Source organism: Doryrhamphus excisus, linkage group LG20 (genome assembly GCF_037039965.1).
Source record: "Doryrhamphus excisus strain RoL-2023G ecotype Guam linkage group LG20, RoL_Dexc_Guam_v1.1, whole genome shotgun sequence".
Taxonomy (NCBI): Eukaryota; Metazoa; Chordata; class Actinopteri; order Syngnathiformes; family Syngnathidae; genus Doryrhamphus; species Doryrhamphus excisus.
Window position 1 is genome coordinate 10,991,892 of NC_136376.1, and position 24,337 is coordinate 11,016,228.

The following is a 24,337-nucleotide window of genomic DNA, read 5'->3' on the forward strand; positions in this document are numbered from 1 at the left end:
AATGAGGGCACGGAAGGCAGCGTTAGGAAGTTAAGTGTGTCTAAATTGCCAGGATAGGCAACGGTTTTATTATCTCTGTAATGAAAGAATTGTTTTTGAATATCAGTCGTGAGTGCAAGTGTACCCAATGTTTGGGTTGGTAAGAACAAATCCAAATAAATCACCTAGATGTTACTGCGAGTTTTTTTTATTGAACAACTTTTATGGTTTATATACTGTATAATAAACAATTGGAGTATACTTGGGGGGATCGATGGTTGTCTATGACCAGACATTTAATGGCTTAGTCATTTTCTCTGCTTCTTATCTTGTGTCCCTGTGAGATCTGTATGATCATACTCCTCATGCTTGGTTGTTTGTTGTGTCTTTGGACAATGAATGCCAACATAGTGTTTCTACTTCTCTTTATTACGTTGTTTGTATTTCGGAACTGTACATTAATCGGTTCTACTACAACACGGTATTGTTGGTGCAGAGTGTTTTAAATAATAAACAGGGTAGCTTATCATTATTTTGACCTTTTGGCAGTGTAGCACAAAATCTCAGGTCAGGGTAGTGCAGGAGCTTTGTGAGTCTGGTTTTTCCTCAAATAGCTGTTTTTTTTCTAGCTTTGCTGTTGTTGCTGAGTAACCAAGGACAGTTAAGAGGAAAAATTGTCTTCATTACTTGTGCAGGGATTATTTCTGGAATGTTTCTTTTTGTCTGCACTGCAAGTATTGCAGGATTTATACCACAGGAAGTGAAAACAAAACGTAATGGATGGAATAGTTAGTAAGTGGCATGGCAAGTTTTATCAAACGCGGGCAAACATTCAAGGCAGCAGTGTGTTGATATGACAGCTGCGCATGTTAGTACAAGTACAAGACACTTAAATGTTTTCATCCATGCTCAAGCACCTTTCCCCCAATACAGCCTGTGGAAGCTCTAAAGCCAAACTGTAAAGACATTGCCCAGTTTGCAGGGTTTCCCCTTGCTTGAAAGCTTTGAAAGTGCAAGGTGGTCACAATCACATACAGGTTCACACATTCACACATGGACGTACACGACCGACAACCGGCAAGGCCCGCTGGCCTTCATCAACACGCAGGAGGAGCAAGCACATACATTTATTGACTTTTCTTTTGACTTGTCTTTATTACCTGCATGAATGTACTATTGAGCGAGCGTGCTGCCGTAACGGACTCTCTTTTCAGTTTTTACATTTATTTTCATCTCGAAAGTCCTCATTACCTGGCCATGAAAAATTGTATTTACAAATTTTAATTTACAGTTTTTGTGGAATCGTGCTGTCCTGGTAAGACTCCAGCATCACCATCTCTGTTGTCGCTTATTACCAAATTTAATTTATGGTATTTTTACCTTTTTGCTATTAACAGTGGTTGCCTTTTTTAGATTTGTGTGGAAAAAAGATGGATCACAGGCGGTTCATGTTTTTTTCTAAAGTTTGAATACGTTTGAGTGATTGTTATGTTAAGAGTGTTTTGTTTGAATTTAGATTTTTGTACAGTTTGTACGATTATGACAATTTGTTCTTGAAACCAATTATTTCTGTTTGAATGGAGAAAATAATTATAAACTCTAAACAAATCAAACTTAGATCAGCGTCCTGAAAGGGATTTGGTTCTATTTTAGAGGTTCCAGTGTATTATCATTTTTAAATACTGTATATCCCTAGGTCAGATTTTTTTAATATAATTTTTTTGCATACTTGGTTGATCTATACTATTTAGATCTAGACTATTTTTACAACTATTCATGATTTGACTTAATGGAAAGCTCTGACTCATCAATTTGTAATGAAAACATCCAGTGAGGGAAACAGTGTTCAGAATGAAACTGCTTTAAAACACTTCTCGACAACTGAGAAACAGTGTTGCACAGCTTTAAAACTGACGTTAAATACAATACTGTACAGACATCTGAGTGTTGTGATTTTAAGGAACGTGTTGTATAACAAGGTGTGTGGGTGCCAAGTGTGTTAAAATTATAAAGGAGGTGGTAAGAAATTACATGGCAAAATTGGTATCGCCATGGTGGGCCTACAGACATCAACACAATTATTATATATTTTCCTGTGACATTTATCTGTGGCGACACGGCCATTCTTCTTTCTGGGACCCAAGATAACCTTTCAGCCATCTACGTAGAGGAGTCTTATCTCTGTCGTAAATATGTTGACATGTCACATAACGTCCTCAGCTTCTATGCATCCTTTTTGTATACCTCAAGTCCTCATTCAAGTCATGGGTGAGTCACATCAGGAGGTGGGGTATACATGCTGGACTGGACACAGAGAGTCGAACTCTCCATCTCCTGACTGTCAGGACATCAACATTTATCTACCATGTTGTCTTTCATGTGGATGTAGCATGTGTGCTGGCCATGTATTGTGTTGTGAGTTAATATATATTGTAATACCAGATATATATTCATTTCTCTTCAACCAAACCATGACATTGACACACCATTAAAGAGAGCTATCTATGAGATGAGAGCTTTAGAGTTTCCACTTATGATCTTATTTTGCACATTCACTCCCCCCTTGCATCTCAAGCCTTTGGGCATTGTCCTCTTAGCATGGCATTGCTGCGGTAATCTGATTTCATAACAGGAAGAGAAGCGATAGTAATCAAATGGTGCACACAGACAACTGACAGTGGTAATCCACTGCTTCCTGCATCATAAACACCCCCCATAAGCCATCTCTAGTGCCCTTTTAGAATGGCGATACAGACACAAATGGCAGCCTTATAAAAATAATGTGGATCACGTCACTTTATTGGGATCATTCAATTTTGTTGAGTGAAGGATATCTTCTTGGCCTTTGAATGTTTGAGAATATAACAGAATATGTAATATCAAAGTGTAATATGTTGGAATTGATTTTTTTTTCCTAAAGAAAACAGCCAAATAAAAAGTAAAACATGACTGAAGGTAAACCAAGCTTGTTCAAGATTTGCTGACACCACGCAAAAGACGCTGACACCATGTGTGATTACTTTAGAAGTCCTATTGCATTTGTCAATTGTGACTGTTCCTCCTTGTCTAACTTTGCCCAGAATTGGGCTTCATTTGACATTTACAAATGAAGTGAATCTCTCTATGTTGGACCCATCAGCGCCTTTTATTCTTGCCTTTCCATGCTTACTCCAAGTCAAATGTGTCAAAATTCACGTGGTTTCATTGCTTTGCCTTCCTGGAGAAGGAGGAATTTCCTCAGGGAGCGTTTCACATTCCTGGCAACTTGAGAATTGCTATGATGGTTCGCCTCGCTCTGCCCCCACCAGCCCCTTTTTGCCACCACCCCCTTTTGCGTTCCATTGTTGACCAACAACCTCCACTCTATGAGGAAGAACAGGATTGGACCTGTAGGTTGTTTTCTTGTATAAAAGCATCACTGATCAGGCCCTTTCTTGAATTCACGAAGGGGAAAAAGTCCCCCCATCCGTGCCTAGACCCCAGAATGGGATGAAGTTCAGATCTTTTTGTGTGGGAGGATAATGGGGTCTTTGCAAACAAACTTCTATCCAATTTAGTGAGGCAAGGCAGCAGTCCTCTGATACGGGTTGGATTTAGTCCCTTGTCTTTAAACTCTTATACGATACTCTGTTTTGTTCTTGCTCTACATTGATCCCACCTCTCCCATGCAGGCATTTCCTGAGTTGGATGTGCCAGTAACAACACTTGGACTATTATTTCAGATAAAACAGTGTGGTGTGGATGAATGAAAGCATTTGACAGACCAGCTGAAAACAAGCGGTATCGTTGTGACAATCTACCAGAATCGGCCATATTAGTAAAACCAATACCTTGTTTGGACACAGGCTAAATGGACAGCTTTTTAGTTATAACCCTCGTACAATTCACCATACCCGGTGGGTCGTATACACATTGCATAATTTCGATCAAGTGCGCTTCTTTGCTTGGTTTGGCTGTAACCATCTGTTCTGCTTCAGGGTTTGGAATGACAGCCCTAAAATCGGCATGGATTTTGACCAGATATGCGTGAAAATCTGCAGGAGAATTGGTTGACGGCGGTTGGCTAACGCCGCATCACATGACTGATTTGTACATATGCTTTCATGGAGTTCAGTTTATCACAGCATTTAATGTTGGAACAGCCAAGGTGATGCTGGCCTCCACGCTGAAATTAGGTGTCTCATCATCGGCAGCATTTTAATTTAAACTCACTCGTTTTCTGCAGTTTATTCGATACAGGGTGACTTGTGAGCTGGAGCCTATCTCACATTCTGGGTGAGAGGCAGGGTATATTCTAGATTGGTCGGCTGTCAATCAAACCATTGTCAATCATTCATTTTGATTATCAGTATTAGTAAAAATGTATGTTCAACTCCTGGTAGCTACGTTGATGTTCTCCTCCGATTTAGGATCAGCATTTACAATAAGAGAACCATGCCCGGTTTCACTTCAATATGCCTCACACACACACCATATGTATGGTAAGTTTCACTTTTGCACCTCGGAGCAATCATGGCCTGCTGAACAAACTGTGAAATCTTAACTCTTCTTGAGAAAACGTTACCAGTGAAGCAGCAATACATATAGGGTGCGCTTTTTGTAGCAGTGGTGAATGCAGGTGGTACATTTTACCAGGTAGTTATAAATTACTACTGATTTAGGGTAAAGGAAATGTGGGTTTTTTTCGGGAATTTTTGACAATATTGGTCAATTTTCTCAAAAATCCAGCAAGACTATAAAAACGCAAGAAGTAATGCAAGAAAAGAAAATTGTGTCAACTTCCAAACAGCACTGATCTTATGGCCTGCCCACTTGTCTAATCCCAGATTAAGGAGTCTGAACTGTCTGTTTCTGTTTATATGCCATTACATAATAAACCCACAATACTTCTGTATATCACAGCATCGTTCTTCTCCGTTGTCACGTTTTTGTTTTGAACATTGTCGCATTGCACGTCTGTGGTGCTGTGTTAGACATTTCTGGATCAGTTACCGATTATATGAAATTGAAATTGACTGATTTTGATTATCATCTACAACAGTAGTAAGAAATGCTAGAGATACGTACATATTGTAGCTCCATATATAAATGTTATTCATCTAAAAGGGGACATTTGTCTTTGCATTAAAACACACATGTAAAACACGCATAGCTATAAAGTCTTAGCTGTGACCTTGCTGTGTCTTTCGCCTGTTTTCTTCCATCACATTATTGTCATACGGTTTTATTGAATGGTTTTTATTGCCCTTCTTTGGGAGAAGGTTAGTATGTCCCGTTTTGCGACACAGTAATCTGTAGTTCAACCTGAGGTTAACTCCTTAACTTACAAATCCTGCTCTGCCGTGCAAAATCCTTTTGTCAAATATGTGACTTCCACCTCCGATTTGGACTGTAAACATGCTTTGCCCGCTCATGTCTTGCATGGTGACGACAAACATAGGGCTGCTGACTTCATCAGTCACTGCTCAGGGTTGAACAAAAGACTTGTTTAGCCCTGCAGAAAGAGAAACAAAGGGTGACAACCACATACTGAGTTACTGGTAAAATGTGTCAGATCACTGAGTTGTGGACACAGCAAATAGAATAAAGAGATTTACTTAAAAACAGCTTTATTTGAAAATACATGGTTATAATCTGATAGGGTAGTTAATGTTAATCAACAGATTGTCTCTTGTATTAATTTACTGTCCGTGCTGCCACTTCTTTACACTGAGTAGGAAATGTACTAAATCTCATTTACCAGGAAAAGGGTTGGCATCTGTACTAGAGTACAGTTTTTTTTTCTCTAAATGGATGTTTTTCAGAAAGCAAAAGCTTAAATCACCAAACGGAAATAAAACCTATCCCTAATGCCCAACCCTGTTGAGAATGACATCAAATGTGCTTGTAATCCTGTCAAAGTCTGATTCTACCACAGCTTCAGGGAGCTTCTTGACTTATTATGACAACTCCTTTCCTCTTGCCATCTCGGAAATCACCCGTTTATCTTTTCCTCAAATCTTTCTTTTTTATTATTTACACAACTTTTCCCTCCAGCTGATTTCATACCTGAGTTATGACATTTCGCCTGCTTCACTGTTACACACAATTAATCTCTCGCTGCCTATTTGTCTCCACCAGCTGCCCCAACACAGCTCAAACCCAGTGAAAAAGGAAAGCATACCAATTGTGTTGTCCCCAGTGTATTACTCTCATCTCATGCTTTTTCATGACAGAACAATAATAGAAGATTAGATCAGTAAGAACTGCTGTAATCCCTTACTAATAATATTTGTATTGTTAATACTTGAATCCTGACAAATACTATTCACTTTCCATCAGTGTTTAACATTGCAATGCAGGAAATTTAAGCTGTGCCGTAGCCATGGTCTGTGTCAAGGCCACAACACCAGCACTTCTGCTGGTTGCAGCCAAGTAGTACACTCCGGTTTGCCACAGTTAATCAACAATTCCACAGAATCATTAGAATTTTCAGTAATTAATGAATCGACTAATCCTCATTATTATTCTATAAATTCACCGGTAAATTCAGAGTTTTGTCTTCTGGCTCAGCTCTCTCTTCACCAGACACTATAGACACTGTAGGCCAGGGGTCTCAAACATGCGGCCCGCGGGCCAAAAGTGGCCCGGAGGACACTATTTTGAGGCCCCCGCCTTGATATGAAAGTCTAATGGTATCATGTACCCAGAAAAAATTATTACGTTTGATTAATGTTCATGTTAAAGGTTAAATAACGTTAATAGTTAACCTCCCTATTCGTGTGGAAGTGGTAAGTTTTTGGCTATTTAAGTTTAAAGGAAATAATTTGAAGGCTACCGTTTAGGTCGCTAGCGCTCTAGTTTGCGAGTTAGCATGTGTCTCAAGACCCTGCAGTTGCGCAATATGTAAATACAAAAAGTATAAATGTGACTATAGTCGTGTTTTGTCATGTCTACAGGGCTCTAATAATGCTTTGTTAATTTTAATATGAAAAAAATAATTTGTCTACCCACCAACTATATGTGGTTTCTTAAGTTTTTATTATTTGCCGTTTTATTATTATTATTATATTTATTTATTACTGATTGATTGATTTTCTTTATTCTTGATTTGTTTATTTGTTGTTTATTTTTCATCTTATTTTGTGTAGAAAAATAAAAATTAAGATATTTGAGAACAGTGGAATGTTTTATCAGAGCTTTTATTGTAGAAAATCGAAACCAAAGCAAAGTTTATTCATTTTTCTGTTTTTAATAAAAGCGTTTTTTTTTTGTTTTTTTTTGGAAAACCTGATGCGGCCCAGTCTCGCCCAGATCCTAGCTCCAGTGGCCCCCAAGTAAATTGAGTTTGAGACCCCTGCTGTAGACACTGTAGACACTATAGACACTGCGCCATTCCGCATGTCGACCTCACGCTCCAGTCTTCCCTCACTCGTGAACAGGACTGCGAGATACTTAAACTCCTCCACCTGGGGCAGGACCTCACTCCCGACCCCAAAGGTACAAGCCACTCTTTTCCTACTGAGACCCCCAAAAGCATGCTCCCAAAAGCTTCACCCTTAACTGCCCAATGAATGTTATGGTCATCATTTTTTGGACAGAATTTGTAGACAGACCAGTCCATGGTGTACCCCGCCTCTCGCCCAAAGACAGCTGGGACAGGCTCCACCCCTTGCGACCCTCGTGAAGATAAGTGGTAGAAAATGAATGAATGAATGAATTTGTAGACACAGCCAAGGCGTTAAGGGGGTCCAGTCTGTGGACCTTAGGATCTCGTCTCTTCTATTTGCAAATGGTGTGGGCCTGATGGTCTCATCGGGCTTATGGGAATTAAATCTCAAACAGCATATGGCCATCTGGGACAGAGAACCAGATATTGGGAGCTAAAATGCCTTTTACATGCAAACCTAAGTACATGCTAAGCTCTTCCAGAGTATGCTACTGTTTGAACTTGTCAAAGCCAATCTATTTAGTCTGGGTTAGTGTTCATTGGAAAAACAAGGAATGCCTTTGGAATTGCTGTCTTTTTTGCCCCATTTTTACCGCTATAAAATGTTAATCAAACTTTGAAATGTTTGCCTGCAATTTCCAGTGGTCTACATTGTACCTAGAATTGTATGACTTAAGAATAAATAGTATAGCAGGAAGAATGTCCAGGGAGTATTATCTTATCTAGACAAATCTTACCGCAGATTCTTTCTCTCGGTGGTTAGACTTTCCTCTGTTTTTCTTGTAGAAGAATAAAATATTCAAAAGTGGCTTTCAGACCAGCACACCCTTTATTCAGGGCTAAATTATGCAACTTGACATGAACATATAAAAGTGAACAAAGTATTATGGCTTTCCTCCACATGCTTTATCAAAATAATATGACAACAATCATTTCCCACAAAAACTATGAGCAAGAGTACAATCGAAGTTTTCTTCCCCAGCTTTGCAAACTACACGGCATACCAACTATTCAGTCTTTTTTCATCCATCCCTCTTTTAAATCACTCTCTCCATCCTCCATTTCCCTGTTTTGTGCCTCTGACAATTGGCGTGCAGTGATGCAAGGGCATGGAACTGGCAAAACATCAAGCAGAGTGCTGACCAGGGGAAAATAAATAGAAAAGTGTGTTTTTGTTTAGGCAGCTAAGTCGTTTGTTCAGTTTAGGGGTTTCATTTCTGTCTTTTTTCATGTTGTGCATGTGGATTTTTTTTTCTCCACCATGCAGGGTTTCGCCACAGGCAGACTAGCTGGTAGCCTCTTTGTAGTCTCTTCAACCTAAGATGACTTCCATCACCATGCTACTTGAGATGCTGCTATCACTTAAGTGGTCCAGAAATAGTGTAGCATTAGTAGCCACAGGGACTTTAAAGCATTAGCTACATATTACAAGGCTTTTCAGAATATGCACCGTTGGTTGAATGATGTTGTAAAGTATTCTCTGTAATCAAATATTACACGTTATTCCAGTATAGACCGTATAATCAGTTAAAATCTTGGTCATGCTGGTTTTGTAGAGACTTCAACAGCAATTGCACCGTTGACTTTATTTTTAGACAGGTCTTGCTGTGGCGGCATTTGCGTGTGTGTGTGTGTGACAGGAAGAAAAGCTGTGATTCACTTTTGGAAAAACGACCCACTGGGCTGCATGGATACATCTTCACGACTATATAACTACCTAACTTTTTCAGACTGTGTTGGAAAAAAATACCATTTTATATTCCAGTATTATCACATACTACAGTATTAATTGGCCCTGTACCCTACAAACCGCCCATGAATGATACGGGAAAAGGCCGAAATGATACTGTGTCAAAGCCCAGGGCAGTGATACTGATAAAATATAGAGTTTAACCATGTCCAGTATCAGCCCCTGTAGCTGTCCACTCAGAGTGCGCTGCTCTGGTATCGTGCCCGTGAAACAACCAATCAGAGAACAGCGCATGAGCGTTTTTTTTTGCTGCCGTCTGTGCTCTGTCAACATGTCAGCGGTTGACACTCCGGCGAAAGACAAATAGGGAAAATAGCAAACAGAATATTAGAAATGGAATGTTTTATCACCATTAATGAGGAGGACACTCTTGAAATAATCGAAAAAACTACAAATGCAAATACAAGTCGGAAAACCAAGGGCGACTGCAACTGCAAGAACGAACGAAGACTGGTAGAAAGTATTCCCCCGCCTGAGTTAGACAAATACGTGTTTATGTTTATTGTAACGTTGTTGCCGACGCTATGGAAAGGACACGACTGTGATCGCTAACAAGCTTTTATTACACAACAATACTGGCTACTGTCGGCCGTAACCACGCCGTTGCAACCACCGCCAGCAACGCAACAGTGCTTCCTCAACACGACACGCCCCCACCCTGGTGCATTCACAGTCACTCGGAACAGTCAGACACTCAAGAGCACAACATGTCAACATGAACACGTCATTATTTTGTCAATCAGAAAAGAAAATGGGGATGAATACGAGCCTGATTCTCTCAAATCAAAATTCAACTCTCTGGCACGTTACATGATGGAAAAACGAAAGTACGTGATAATAAGCTCATGATTAAATAGTATGTGATAATAAGATCATCACATGGTTTGTCTGGTATCAGGCCCAGTATCATGCCCCCGCGTGCTAGAATCAGCCCGAGACCGAAGGTACTGACACTTGGGGGCATGATACCTGGCCTGATACCAGACAAATCATGTGATAACCTCTAATTATATTCCAGTATTTATGATAATGCCCAGCCCACTTCATTTCAATCTTTGGACAATTTTATCAAGAAAGATTTTTATCAAAAATGGATTCACATATCTGGTTCCCAAACTTTTTTTGCAGGACTCACCTTTTGGAGATTAAATTCTCTTCAGGTTGGTTCCGGGAAGTAATCTCTGAGCCCTATCGCTAGTGGGAAAATGTTTGGTGTCGAGCTGCGACTAACGATTATTTTCTTATTTGGTTAATCCGAAGCTTTTTGTTTTGATTAATCTAGTAATCAGTTAGGCCTTACACGGACCAAATCAACATGAAGAAAACACAACAGTTTGCAGTTTGGTCCTCAACATACCAGAAAAGACGCAAAAATGTTTTGCACTGTTTTCCAAAGTCAAAGTTGATGTGTGTGAATATTGTTTTACCTCCAACACAAAGATAATAGTTCTGCTATCATGGATGCTTTTCCACTTTTCTGATCTGTAAAAGTTGTTACAATGTATGCTTGTGTTAAACGATACCAAAGCTTCAGATAATGAGGTTTTACAAAACTTTTGTCATAGAGTTCCACTGACATCAATGCAATCTGGACTTCCTTGTATGGGTTGCAGATTCCCTGCACTCACTTTGAGTAAAATGCAATTCTTTTTTTTTTTTTGTACATCGCACTTGCATCGCACTTTGTACATCGCACTTGCACATGTGTGTCATGCGCCACATGTGCATCCCACATATGTAATTAGTGCGGCCAACACACATTTTCGTGTCAGTCCTTCATGGTTGTCGGGGTCTTATTCCTTTATGGTCACCACAATTACGTTCTTGACAAACAAAACTCTGCAGCGAAAAGCGATTTGGCGAGTGCCAAAAATCGTACGATTTAGGGGAACCAAAAGTAATTCAGGGACTAACATATGAATTGTTTGCCTGTTATAATTTAGTAGGTTTCCTTTTCCTTGTTACTTAAGCAACATTTTCCATTTAAAGCAAAACATGCATAACAGTTCCTGGATTTATTATATGAAGTGTTAATATTGAATGGGACATGGAATGGTTTCAATGGTTAACCATTTGAAGTCTGCTTTATTGCTTCAGTGAAGATCAAATATTTTGCCATATGACCCTCCATCACAGACAAACAAATATTTGGCCAACAGCTGCTGAAATGAATTGCCAGATAAGATTGACCATCTCCTAAACACACAGGGACTGCAGCGCCAGCACTCATTTCCTTTTCCAATGAACATCTCAGTGACTATACCCAATTCATTTCTGTATCATGAGCAAACATTTGAGGAAATTAAGCCAGCCTGTATAACCAACTACTCAGATTGAAACTTTGTTTGTAAATTTAAATATAAAGTAAAGAGTCAAAGAAAAACATTTTACAGTCAGTCAAACAAAATGATTGTCCAGATTTAATTCTATTGTCACAATCCAAACAGAGGAGAATGGCGTTAATGTTTGGCTTGATTGTAGAATCCACAAGGGTTAAATGTTGATAATGATACCATGGATGACATGAACACACTAATGGGCTTAGATAGAGCAGCACTACTCCGTGCTGCTGTCAGCTATACCATGTCGACTAAAGCTATTAGCTGACAGGGTGCCCAGACACCCATTTGGCACCATCATAGTGCTCATTTTGACAGGATAAAATGGGCCAACACCATGCTTTTTGATCACACTTTTTGATGGCTGAAGTAAATAAAATACAAATTAAATTTTTATGGCTGGCTGGAACTGCATTTCAGTGAGACCTGATCGAGTTTCAGGCATCATAGTCCATGTAATCACATCTGATGCAGTTTTATTCAGCCATTAGATGTACTGAATGGCTGCAGATTGGTATTGGCCATGCAGTGGACTGGAATTAATTTGTCCAAACCTAAATGCTCACTCGTGCTAATGGGTCACCCTCATTTGTATGCAGCCACCAACAGTCCCCCAATTATTTGGACATATAATCCATTGTCACCTTGCACCTACTTTAATCTCTTGTAAATTGATGACAACAGTTGTTTTGGTATCATTGTTTTGTTTAAAAAAACTATAGAAAATATATACATATACGGTATTATGATTAATGCTATTTTATCATTTATGTATACGATGATCACAAATGTTGCTGTGTCATAACTTTGCACGTGATGATGATGAACCTCAGTATATAAAAGTGACGACCCAAGAAGAAGAGCTTGGCGTAGACTGATGCAAGCTGAAATGGGGATTCCCTCCTTGAGCTCTTATCAACTGGCAACCAGAAAGTATGTCAGTTATCTTTACTTCTCACCGCCTGTTCATACAAATATTGAACGGCAACCCCATGCTTAGATCCTCCACCCACCCAGTCAGAGGCTGCCCAGTCAAAGTATCGATACAACTGTGTTGTTTTGTTTATTTTTGGCAATGTGATGCATGCTCTGCGGCCAGGACAGGCTCTTGATAGTATGGTATGGAATTAAAACCACAATAATGCAGAATGAGTGCATATTTTAGGATCAGTTGGAAGTGATAAATGAATGAATTAATTAAAAGTGTGCTTGGAATTAGTGTTGCTTGTTGAAGCAGAAGTCAACAATGCTAGCATGCGAATGAACCGGAAAATGGACTTAGGTATAGGGAGGTCCCAAAATCAATATGATCGATAATTGGTTGGCATAAAGGAAATTTATGCAAAATAAGGCAGACAGTACAGTGTGGCTACAAGCAATCAGTTCTATGTGAAAGGCTGTCTGTACATTCCAATACATTCATTTTAATAGGCCTAGAATTTTGACATGAATGTTTTGTTTTTCTTTGCAGAAATAAGTGGACAAAATGCATGAATGTAGAGAAATTTCATGAACGGCAGCTTAAATTGACTTTTGCATCAGACTTTCTTGGAAACTAAAAGGCAGATCATTATAAGCAGCTGGTGCTAAACCTCCTGAAGTCCTCCAAAGCCCTTGGCTGCAATATGTCACTGAAGGTACACACTAGATTTCTTTCCATTGAACTGTGAAGAAGTGATGAGCACGGGGAACGACGAGTCCACCAGGACATTGCAGCTATGGAGAAAAGATATCAGGGAAATTGGAATCCATCTATATGCTTGCTGACTACTGTTGGAATGGGATCAGGGATGGCCCTGCTGCTGAGTATGAGAGACGGTGTCCTTCAGATACTGGATAAAAGGAACTGTGTTGTTGGAAGTGATACTTTTGCTTGTTTATCATAAGATATTCAATCACCTGATAAAAAACTATCATTAAATATCTTGAATACATTACCTAATGGAGTTTTCATGTTCTCCCCGTTAATGCGTGGGTTTTCTCCGGGTACTCCGGTTTCCTCCCACATTCCAAAAACATGCTAGGTTAATTGGTGACTCCAAATTGTCCATAGGTATGAATGTGAGTGTGAATGGTTGTTTGTCTATATGTGTCCTGTGATTGGCTGGCGACCAGTCCAGGGTGTACCCTGCCTCTCGCCCGAAGACAGCTGGGATAGGCTCCAGCACCCCCGCGACCCCCGTGAGGAAAAAGCCGTAGAAAATGAATGAATGAATGAACATTACCTAACCAGCACAGTTTTCAATGGATTTTTAGATTATCTTATCAAAATGGAAATTTAGCCACTTTCATCTCAGAAGCAGATCGAGTCCAGAAATGTGTAGACCGGTGTAATGAGTGACGGGAGATGCGCTGAAATGTGTGGTGTGAGGGGTAGTGAGGTGAGGAGCAGCACAGCATCGGGCAGGAATGTTGTTCAGTGCAGTGTGGACATGCAAGAAAGAGTATGACACAGTCAAACCAGTAGTGGAGAAAAACAGCACTGTAGTAGCATTTGTGATAATGGGCTCCTCTGACAAATTTAATGTATCATCTTTAATATATTATGAGAAAAAGCAGTTTATTTTAGCATGGTCCAACTTTTGATCCGACATGCATATTATTACAGGGCTTTTTTTCGGAAGGTCCATATGAACAGGGACAGCTTGACAGCTTGATTAGCATCATGTTTTTCTTTTAACACCAGCAATGTAACATTCCTGGCATGTAACGCTGTTTAAATGCAGCGATTAGTGATTTTGTGCAACACCAGGTCTGTCACTGCAGTCACTTGTTTGGGTGACAAAGTGAACTGACAGTGGGTTGGAACACAGGGACTTAGTGGCACCATGCCTGTCCAGATGGCTGCGACTTACACTTTCAACACAACACAGTGGCAGGCAGGAGTGGAGATAACACGTCTAATGATAATAAAAAAAAAAAAGAGAGAGTGGTTCCTGATGTGACCCATTCAACGCCTGCAGCATTTTTAATTACATTCCAGTTTGAGAGAGAGAGAAAGAGAGCTGTGAAGAGAGAGATGATTGTGAACCATCAGCCTTGTTGTCCCGCTCCCCTCACTACACACGGCAAACACACACACACACACATACACGCGTCGCACACACACACACAGAGCTGTGTGGCTGGTGACTCATCCTTACCATCAGGCAAGTCCCATTCAAGTGTTATCTATACAGTTTTACATTTGATTACTCCAACCCCTGACATAAATAAATAGACACCTGTTCAATAAACCATGGACCGTGTGTTTTGCGCTCATCAGAAAACATGAAATATTATAGAAATAACAACTGAGATTTACATGTTGAATATGTTTTTTTCTTCTCCTGTGGTTGTAAATTCAGCTTTGAGGTAAAAGTGAAGTAACAGGATGTGCAGAGTCACACGTTCATCTTCTTCACACTTCACACACAGTTCCTCCATGCACCACCCGCAACGTTGTCTCTTGCTCTGTAATTTTCGCTGCGCCTTTCTGAATCACACATGCCTAGCAGGGAGTTTGAGAGTGAAATCACTGTAGTCTTGCAGAGCGTCTCCCAAGGATAGTGGGTGTCTTCAGAGCTAGTTGTTTGCTTTGTCTGTTTTTCCTCGCCTTTTGACTGCGGTTCAGACTGATCACAATTTCATGCAACAGGGCTGATGGGAAAAGTAGGTCAAGAGGAAGTTTTGCTAACCTGGCTTGAGAGTTGTTGACTTTTGCTGGAGAGGCAAGGATTGAAGTGAAGAACGCTTTGACCCTGCTTGTATGCATTTGTTCCATCTTTAAGCACTTCACCAATGCTAGACAACTACAACAAATATTTAGAATATCTCTTCCAAGCCTGTTGTCGTTGTACAAGTGAGTGCATAGTCTTTGTGCTATATTTGACCATAAATCATCTATTTTAGATCATCTGCTGTCTAACTGCTTTTTGATGACACAAATAACAGTTGAATGGGTTTGATTATTCAGTTCAGTTTCTTTCTTTAATCACTGATCTTTGTGCCATTTTTAGTTACGCCTGCAGGCCTATGAGAGCCCCGAGTGGAATTTGTCTTTTCATATTTTAAACTTTCCTTTTTCTCCCTCTTTCACAGGCTCTGCAGCCTCACTCTGAAAAAGCTTGTCGTGCTCAAAGAACTAGATAAAGAACTGAACTCGCTGTCTATTGCTGTCAAAATACAGGTGAGTGGTGTAATTGTGTCTTGCTTTTCAATTCCTCGCTGTTGCTGCACACTGTTTAACAAAATCGCCAGCCTAGCTGACGATAAGACATACTGCTAATCCCTCCAATTGATAAAAAGCCTTCTTAACTGCTCAGGAAGCTCTGGCACATCACATCCACTCACATGCTTTTAATGGCAGACTGGCATTACGACTCTAAGCAGGTGCATTAGCACCCTAAGACGGATTTAGAATCTTACATTCATGCAGACAAAAAGGTGTAGACTTATCACAGTGTTGCCACTCACATTTAGATGTAGGACTGACAATAACTTCAAGTAAAACGCAAATAATCCTTAGTGCAAATTCAACAACATAAACCAAGGATTGTGTTTATACTGTTTTTAAATATCACTACTAAATTAAGGATGCACCGATCCACATCTTTTCACTTCCGATCCTGATATCTGAATTTGGATATCTGCCGATACCAATAGAATTGCTATACAAGAGCTCAGTTTGCTTTAATATGCAACCATATGAGGCTGCAGCGCATTGGTGGAGACAGTTATGTTTGCTGTAGCTATGTTTTGGCTATGATTGCACAACATTAAAGGAAAATACTGCACTCTGCCTGTCATCCACAATCCGTATGTGAGATAAACAGATAAACAGCTAGAAACAGCTAGCATGTGGAAACTAACTATGCACATAGGGGAACACACCTCTTTTGACTATAAGCCATAAAAAAACCAATATTCTATTTACATAACTGACCTACATATAAACCAAGCTACAGCGACATTGTTATTATAAGAGCTAACACGAAGAACTATTTTTCTGGCGTAGTTGTGCAGCACTTCACGCCACTGCCGAGCACTATTCATAACAATGAGATAGGACACCAGTCTGTACTGGCTAGGAAACAAGAAGAAGCATATGAGAAACTACGACTCGACAACCAAATCATCTGGACTGTGTTAATCCCTGCGATATCATGTGCTATGTGCTCCATGTATCACAGTCAATATTGTGGTGACTTACTCGATGGACAGTCTGGGGCGTTTTTTCCAGTTTATTTTGGGTAGGTGGGAAAAAAAAATCCTCTCACTGCGGAGTTTGTTAGTACTAACAGTTCTTCGTTCTTGTCCCGTGACGTGCATTGTTAGTTCCCTCATGTTAACAGTTTTTCTCTGTTCAGTAGCCACCAAAAAGGGAAGAACATGTGATCATGTTAGCGCTAACAGTTTTTCGTGCTTGTCCCGTGACGTGCATTGTTAGTTCCCTCATGTTAACTGTTTTTCTGTTCAGTAGCCACCAAAAAGGGAAGAACATGTGATCATGTTTCACATAAGGATTTTGGATGATGGGCAAAATTCTCAAAAAGTGCAGTCTCCCTTTAAAGCACAGACATAGCTCACACATTGGAAATCAATCAAAATCTCCAAAATGTGAATTATGGTGGTATACATGGTATATAAACCCTACTAATCGATACAAACTTGGCTCAAAACGCTCTTGCACATTTTGTCTTCTAATTCCATGAACATGTATTTTTGTCTTGGTTTTGTTTTAAGAGCGACTGCAGCCTCTCATAAGTGATGTTTGCTCTTTGTCGCCTACTTTGCAGTGTATTGAGGTGGAAGATTGGATGACATTTAAACCACATGATGCTTTGTTTTATTTTAAGCACTTGATGACTGCATAAATATGGCATACGCGAGTGATGTTACATTTGTCAGAGGTAACAAATTCTTTTAACCCAGAAAGACTGAATGCTCTGCAGGGATAGAATGGGTGAATAGTCATACATCAGCTGCTGAGATTTCATGTGTGCACAGGTCATGGTTTTACTGGGAACAGGTCCACATTCATGTGTTTGTTGCATAATCTTTTCATGAATGGTGTCATCATTCAATTTTCATTCATTCACTTTTTTTTATTGCTCAGGCTGTTCAGGATGATGGGTAAGCTGGATTTGATACCAGCTAACTGGGCCACCAGTCATCACATGGGCAATCACAGGACGCAAACAACCATTTACACTCACATTTGCAAGGACAGTACACTAGCTGAATTATGACTACATTATGAGTGGTGTACGGTGTTTAATAATATGATAATGTCGAGATTTTCCACATGTTCAATATTTGTCTATGATGCACGAGGTTATCTTCAGGAGAGTAGTGCAAAGGCTTTTACAATGGCAAACTTCAAATTGGTGAAGTTGGGCACAACTACTCAAGTGCTTCAATTCAAACATTCATTCATTCATTTTTTACCGCTTATCCTCACGAGGGTCACAGGGGTTGCTGGAGCCTATCCCAGCTGTCGGGGTACATCCTGGACTGGTCGCCAGCCAGAAATGGGCAAGGGTGGAATTGAACTTGTGTCTCCTAGCTGTGAGGCCTGCGTGCTAACCATTCGTCCGCCGTGCAGCCCTCAATTCAAACAAGCATAGAAAAAAAAACCCTGTAAATATCCTCCACATTTAATGATTTTAATTTTACATTAGACTTTTGAAATTGACAGAAATACTATAGTCATCTCCTGTTTTTGTTATGTTGTAACTAAATCCAAATGTCCATCTCATATGTGCTAATTCTCATTACCCTGATGCTGAGGCACTGATTGGTTGACAGTGAATTGTCACTTCTAAGCCATTTACGGAGTTGAAGCAGCCATTGACAGTATTTCATGCATATTTGAAATACTGTAGCTTTACATTCTTGTACATGTCTTTGAGTGACAATAGTGTTTCCTTTCCATGGCCATCAACGTCATGGCTTGAATTGAATGGCCATTATTGTTGTTTGCTGCATGTCTTGTTCCAACTGATGTGCCAGATGCTGCATAGCTTTGTAGCCGAGGCAAGCTGAACTGAACTGAGTAGTGCATTGTAATGTAAAAGTACCTCTCACCCTGGAAACTGCTGGGTTACTGCAAGTAGCCAAGGCCCCCTTGCAAAGACTTGAGGTACCTTTTATTTACTGTACATTACATTGCAAAGCCATTTATCACACCTTCCTGTGCCTTTTGTCCTAGCAGATGAAACATATTTACAGACTGGGAAGTTACTTGGGTGAGAGTAACACATTGCGCTGTACCACCACACCGGAGCTGTGGCATTCGGCTTACAAACTATCGCTTTCGTGTCTTCATATCCCGTTACTGGCACAAAGAGGTGGAAAAGCTGAGAAGATGCTCACTATCTTCTGTGTTCGTTTCATATAAAGCAAATGCACACATGCAGTGTGAACCAGTATCGAGGGCTCTTTTTTATCATTCGATAAATTGATATATCTATTATCGTGACAGGCCTAGGCAGGACTATATGGCTGTTTTTTGATATAGCTATTGCGCGTATATGTTTGTCTATACGGCCACCTGGTGTAGTAATGCACCAGTTACTTTGCAGTAGTTTTGTGCATTGTTTGTGTTTGTGTTGTTTGAATGGCTTCTTTCTACAAGCCACAAGTTAAGTTGCCAGCTACTGTTACCATGGGAAAGGTTTTTAAAATAAATAAAAGGAATTAGGAAATGCCCCATGGACTGGACGTGGCCTGCGGGCCGCAGTTTACCCACCCCAATAGTACTTTGTAAAGCCATTTATCACCACCCATCTTTGTCTTTGTCCAAGCAAAATAAACATTTGATCAGACTTAGAAGTTGCAGTAAATTAAGGCAAGATTTTTTTTGACTGAGAAACAGTTGTTAAATTCCACCATTTGGCACAGAAAGACAAAAAGGCTTGTTGCAGAGCATAAGGGCGAGGGAGAAGAGAGGGAACGGGGGTGTGGGTCGGGTGGGGTGTGGGGTGATGAGGACATTGAGCACAAGCTTTTTCTTTCCAAGGCCGTGTATTGTAAATGCACGTCAGGCAGTTCGAAAGTGCTCGGCTTTTGTGCCTTGATTCATTGTACCAGCTTCGGAGCATGAGAAAAGAGCACATACAAGGCTTCTTTTGTGAAGCCTTAGTGACAAGGTCAGACTGTGATTTTCCTCTCTATTTCTACTCTTTTTTGTGTATATATATTAGAAAGCTAGTGCTGCAGCCACTGGTTCCACTGTGACTGTATGTCCTTCTGAAGAACATTATGGTGGATGCATGTAACAACAAGCTTACAGCGTTGCAGCCAAGATGACAAGTTTTAACAAGAGTCAATGTTCTGTCAACTTTAGAGGATTTAGATTCATAAAAATGCGTCAATACATTCATATTCACTCTTAGGATGCTTGTGGGTAACAAGGTGGATTATAGGCTAGTCTGCAAACAACAACAATGTTGATTTGGACTTATCTGTTTTCTTTAATACAAAGGACTTAATGGGTGACACAGTCCATATGTTAAACAGTCAGATTTCCCTAATAGATTGTTCTCTCCAGTTTTTTCACTTCAATGGGAAGTCTATGTTTACATGCACTCTCTCTATATCAGCTCCGGTTTGAAATAAAACCGGTTTCCAAATCAGTATTCACAAAATAAGCCCACACAGTTGTTCAGTTTTTAATGATTAATGAATGGAAAAAAAAACATTTGTCAATTGATTAACATTTGTGGCTCTCTCCTCATCGTTGAGGACCCGTGATGCCGGGTTTCACGACTTAAGTCCACTCAGTTATTCAATTTTTAATGAATTATAAATTCAAAAATAAATACATTGCAAAAAAGGTCAGTAAGGATAATTCATAATGCCGCCTACAGAGAACATACTAACTCCTTATTTCTAAAATCACAAATACTTCAACTTGCTGATATAGTTCATCTTCAAACAGCTAAAATAATGCATAAGGCTAAAAATAACCAATTAGCTAAAAATGTCATCCAATACTTCTCTACAAGAGAGGAGAAATATGTTCTCAGGGAAGAACTACATTTGAAACACTTCTATGCTAGGACTACGTTAAAAAGCCATAGCATTTCAGTATGTGGAATCAAACTATGGAATGGATTGAGTAAGGACCTCAAACAATGCACAACGATGAGCCAATTCAAGAAACAATACAAGCAGTTGATGTTTGCTAAATACAAGGATGAAGAGTCTTGAACCAGTCATGATGTGCTATACATATCACTAATTACAAAAAATTACAAAATGTAAAAAAAAAAAAAAAAAAAAATCTTAAGCTATTATGGAAAGCAGGAAGTGAACAAATGTAACAGTTACTGATTGTAAAAGTACCAGATGGAGGGGTAGGATTTAATAAGCTTTGCTTCTTCCTACTCCTTTTGGACATGTGGAACTGTGAACTGATTATGGGATGCACTCAATTGTAATCTGATGCATGTTCAAATGAAATAAAACCATTACCATTACCATTACAAAAAACAAGCAAGCAGTTGATGCTCGGTAGAGTCTCAAGTCTTTGTCGAGCACCTGTGATGCTGGTTTACAATCGCGTAATCTAGTTATGTGAATTAGATCATTAAAAAGTCAAACAGTCTCATGAGGGTTTTATTTCAACCAAATTCATACAAGAGTGAATGGTTGGCCTTATGCGTCATTTCTGTGAATGCCCGACGACGTACTTAAAGGGGACCTATTATGCTCATTTTCCTCCCTTTGTATTGATTTGTGGACTCCTATACAGCAGCTATACACAGAAAGTTTTCAAGATCTTCCAGATTCTGCACATATTCCAGCTATATTTCCAAAATGATCTGTTTTAATATATTCCCACCACGGCCCGCATCTGGGCACGCCCACTTCCCTTGTAATGCATGTACCCGGGAACATCCATATAAGGAAATCACCAGCCCGATGAAAAAAACCTCTGAAACTGAGCGTTCAGAGCCATCCCAAATGTATTCCGTTCTCACTTCCAAATGTGCAAACCTCATTATCTGAAACTTCGGCATTGTTTAACACGATAATCCAACATTCTAACAACCTTTATAGGTCAGAAAAGTGGAACAAGCATAACAGGTCCCCTTTAAGGGTGTACAACATGGCTTTCCAGTTGTTAGCAGGGACAGCCTGTTTCCCTTGGGTGGGATACATGATATATGTTTGAAATGTGTAAAGTGGATAAAGGTTCAGCTTCATGCCAGAAGTAGAGCTATGTAAACATTTTACAGCAGCATATTTCAAATGACACCGGAAAAGAAACATCATTCCTTTTTAAGACATTTAGCTCTATTTAAAATAGAATGGAATGATGCAGGAACTTAGTGCAACTGGATTAGCAGAGAGCAACAACAGGCCAATAAAACACATTAGGTTCATTAGTTTCAAAGACATACACTGAGGGATTTTTTTTTACTTGCTATTTGTATGTGTCAAAAACAATGAATCCGGGCCCCTTCAGAGAAAGAAGTGTTTGTACTAGGTTTCCACAAGGTGTGACTCTGCATAAATGTGTGAAACAGGTTGATGCTAAAATAAGGTTTGCTCACATGGAGCCTGTACTGGAGTTGTTTGGGGAAACATAAAATGGAGGATTTGTAGGATGCCCAACTTTATTTGGGTTAGGCTGCCACTAATAAATGAATGTATGGGAAACATTTCATTAATTTTGACTTTATTTTCTAGGGTTCGAAACGTCTTCTGAGGTCCAATGAGTATGTCCTCCCACCCAGTGGACTAATGGAGACCGATCTGGAACTCACATTCTCACTACAGGCAAGCACTCTATCATTGTGCTGTGAATTCTCACACTGACATGACAGTTACTTGACACCTATGATTGGAGTGAAGTGAAGCTAGCCACTCTGGTACCCTGGTTTGGGACTTTGTGTTAAGCCCTTGATGCGTTTTCAGTACAGATATTTAGTGGATGACTTCAAGAATGTACAGTATTTGGTCATCGGTTTTACAGTAGAGATGAATTGAAGGCACTGAAGCAGCAGACTGAAAGTATCAATAATGACCTTTCCCATCTTGATTCGGGGGGAAAAAAAGTAATTTTGGATTTTATCTACCTGGGTCTGCCTTCCTATTAACACAGTCCCTTCATCATCTAATGACAGTTTATTAATCATTCTGGCTCCAAATTAATTCTCTGAAATAGTCAAATAAGTCCTCTCATGCATGAATCCACGGTTCACGTCAGGCCTTAATTAAGTTCCTGCTTAGCAGTCTGAGACTGCTCAGAAAGCTCTAAAAATGTCACAGACAGGTGACCTATGTAGGGAAGAACCTGGATAACTAAGCTGCAGATGCTTCCATACACAGTTTTAGGGTTCCCATGCTATGGCCTACATATCTGAACGTCCTTGAAAGATGTATGTGCTTGAGTAAAAGATTTTCAACACCGTCGGTAAAATTCCAGAACCTGAAGTATCCAGGTCGTGGTATATTGATGCTATTGGTCTGGAATTTACTATCAGTGTACGACTGGGTTTAAAAATAATATGATTCACATCATATTCAAACCAGAGAGCACATTTTGCTGAAGTGCTTTGCCCACACCTTAACATGGAATTACTTAAAATGCTCAATTTTAAAACTGTTAAAAATATTAAATTTGCTTCTTTTATTTTACAGTACCCCCATTTTTTGAAGAGGGATGCCAACCGATTACAAATTATGCTGCAGAGGAGGAAACGCTACAAGAATCGAACCATCCTGGGCTACAAGACTTTAGCTGTGGGGGTTATCAATATGGCCGAGGTACTGTCTGTTACACAAGATGTAGTTTCACAAGACAAATCCCTGAAATCCCTTCTCTGACAGTGATTGACAATCCATAGCTATGTAGCATTGTTTTCTTGCCAAGGAGAGGCCCTGCTTTGTTACGCTTCATTTTTAGATGATTCATGCTCCTCAACACACTGCTGTATGAGATTATAGGCCATCTGGTGCTGGCTTTGGAGGGTTTTTTCTGAAATAGCTGCTTTGGACCATGTTATGTATAAATAATGGACCAGGAGCTGGAGTAATGCCCAGTGTAGATGTTTGTTTAATGGAAAGTGGGGTTTGTTGAAGTTGCATTTGTCATCTGGGGTTAAAAATGTTGCCAGCGTGGACGAATGTGTTAAATTAGGGTTGGGCGCTATATCAATATTTAAAAAATAACGATATTTCTTTTAAGCACAATATCAAAAACAAGCATATTGTTCATATTGATTGGATTCAATGCAGAGGTCTCATGTTTGAAGATGGTGCCACTCGTGTGCAAGCTAGTTACGGCAGCTCTGTATTTTCCGTTTTTAGTGTTTATTGTTTTTCGTGCCATACCGGCCCCTTAAGCGAGTGTCCAGCTATGGATGTTCATCTTGTTGCATCTGTAGCTTGTGTCTTGCTCCGTTGCACTCCATTGCTCCACTTGGGAGCAGCTGTTAGCTTTGAGCACCCCTTGGTTACGCCGAGAGACCGGACATCCCTGTGGAGATACAAAGGAGGACCCACCAAAAGACACATTAGATTCGTTAATTAGTTTGTTAATACCTTTTTCCATTCTTTAATAATCAGTGTGAGAATCTATCTAAACAACTAAAATCATATAATATAATAAACAAATATGTAAACAACTATAACAAATCACAAAAAATACATACTTAGAACTGGTCTGTGTGTTGTGTAAATACGTCTTTGGGATTGGGCGTTGCGATGTTTAAAAACATATAAATGCGTTTTTTTTTATGTTTTTGACTGTGTAGTATATCTCAACCTTTATTGGTTTATTTGTTTTTTCTTGTTTCATAAACAAAAAAAAGTGATTATTTTTTTTGTGTGGCCCACAGTGGAAAA

At 39.7% G+C, this 24,337-nt stretch overlaps 1 protein-coding gene across 4 annotated transcripts in view; it reads left to right on the forward strand.

The window, feature by feature from the left end:
- Nucleotides 1-24,337, forward strand: part of LOC131108286 (phosphofurin acidic cluster sorting protein 2) — a 48,173-nt gene that overhangs the window by 2,803 nt on the left and 21,033 nt on the right. For all 4 annotated transcript variants that reach the window (XM_058059241.2, XM_058059242.2, XM_058059243.2 and 1 more), the window contains exons 2-4: nt 15,578-15,665; nt 22,178-22,267; nt 23,132-23,257. In XM_058059241.2, the coding sequence (XP_057915224.1) occupies nt 15,578-15,665; nt 22,178-22,267; nt 23,132-23,257 (304 nt within the window). The remainder of the gene's footprint in view (nt 1-15,577; nt 15,666-22,177; nt 22,268-23,131; nt 23,258-24,337) is intronic.